The sequence below is a fragment of the Haplochromis burtoni genome, unplaced genomic scaffold (genome assembly GCF_018398535.1).
Source record: "Haplochromis burtoni strain Fernald_Lab_line unplaced genomic scaffold, NCSU_Asbu1 Contig_582, whole genome shotgun sequence".
NCBI classification, from domain to species: domain Eukaryota; kingdom Metazoa; phylum Chordata; class Actinopteri; order Cichliformes; family Cichlidae; genus Haplochromis; species Haplochromis burtoni.
The window spans coordinates 5,944-7,467 of NW_024582943.1; the positions used below are offsets into that span (position 1 = coordinate 5,944).

The following is a 1,524-nucleotide window of genomic DNA, read 5'->3' on the forward strand; positions in this document are numbered from 1 at the left end:
TTCTTGAAGTATTATAAATCTTGTCTTTTGGTGCCTGTGACCCATCTTATTAATTTATCAATGACGCAGGCAGTCGTTCCTCTGAGTTGGAAGGTGGCAAAAGTTACACCAATTTATAAATTGGGTGATAAATAGACCCTGCTAACTATCGACCTATTAGCATGCTCCCACTCCCTATCTTTTCAAAGATAGCAGAAAAGTGGGTTGCTAAATGTTCTGTCACCATGTAACCGTATTCTGTTTAAATAGATTTTCCCTGTGAAAGTTACTCTTTAGTGCCCCCTTTTGGCATGACCTGGTGTAACGTGCTCAAATCCGTCTCTGTTCTATGATGTCATCAGAAAGCGCATGTTATTGTTTGGGGAAAGGACTTCTCCCGTTCTCCCGTCTGCTGCTGTAGTGGCAATTGTCTCCCTTAAGACGGTCTTTAAGGGCATTGTCGGTATGTAATTCTGTTCCATCTTTACTAATGAACAATCTACTTGAAGAAATGTGATTGCAGTGTTTGCTTAATAGAAACGTTTGTAAAGAGGGAATTAGCTAACGATTTCGGCTAAACAAGTCATTGTACTGTTATTTTGTATTTCTCCTCATCTATGGTTTCTAAGAGCATTTCATGTCATGTTGTTTCTCAGTTTTACCCTACTTCAACTGGCCTAAGTAAAGGGAGTGAAGTCAAACCCTCTTGTCTGCGTGGTCATTTTGAAGAGGAGTTTAGTCTGAATGTCGACTCTAGCAAGGCGTTAGAGGCAGAGGACATGACAGTAAAACGACAGCCTCTCAAAGACCAGTCTCGTGGGGAACTGGACAGCAATTAGAGCTATCCTCCGGAAACAGCTCAGATGTAGGAAGAAATCCAATCGACAGCAACATGTCGCAGAGAACCAGCGCATCAATGAAAACCAGATCTAATATATCTGGCTCCTCCAGGCATACCAGGAGCTCAGCTGCAAGTAAGGCAGCCGCTGCACAAGCACGTGCAGAAGCTGAGGCGGCTAAGGCTGAAGCAGCATTTGTGGATAAAGAGAACGATCTGAAGCTGCAGCAAGCGGAACTGGAAGCTTCTATGCAGCTTCGAAAAATACGTCTTGAAGCGTCATTAGATAAAGTACGCATGGAAAAAAGGGCTGCAGCTGCAGAAGCAAAAGCAGAAGTTTTGGAGGCTGCAGCGATCCAAGATGATGGCGAGGGTCTTAGTGAGATAGATGTTCCTGCTGACGACCCAGTAACGCGCACAAGAGAATATGTGAAGGGTGCCTCACACGGCAGCCAAACCACGCCCATTCTAGAAACCTCCAATGATAACACGGAGACGAAACTCCTTCAGCATTCACCGACCATAGACTCCTACTCCAAGATCTTTACGCCAGGATCTGATGTACATTTTCGACCAAGCCTCAAGCCAGTTGCGACACCACACATCCAAACCCAAACCACACCCATAATAGCAAATCTAAAGGATCATTTCCCAGGCAAAGCTGATCAAAGTGAGACCTACACCCCTAAACAAGAACCAACGGTCAG

The 1,524-nt window shown here is 44.7% G+C and overlaps 1 protein-coding gene across 1 annotated transcript in view; it reads left to right on the forward strand.

The window, feature by feature from the left end:
• Nucleotides 1–217: 217 nt before the first annotated feature.
• LOC121812416 overlaps nucleotides 218–1,524 on the forward strand; it is a 10,678-nt gene continuing 9,371 nt past the window's right edge. The window contains exons 1-2 of the mRNA XM_042214532.1: nucleotides 218–442; nucleotides 636–1,519. Of these exons, the coding sequence (XP_042070466.1) occupies nucleotides 872–1,519 (648 nt within the window). The 5' untranslated portion in view covers nucleotides 218–442; nucleotides 636–871. The remainder of the gene's footprint in view (nucleotides 443–635; nucleotides 1,520–1,524) is intronic.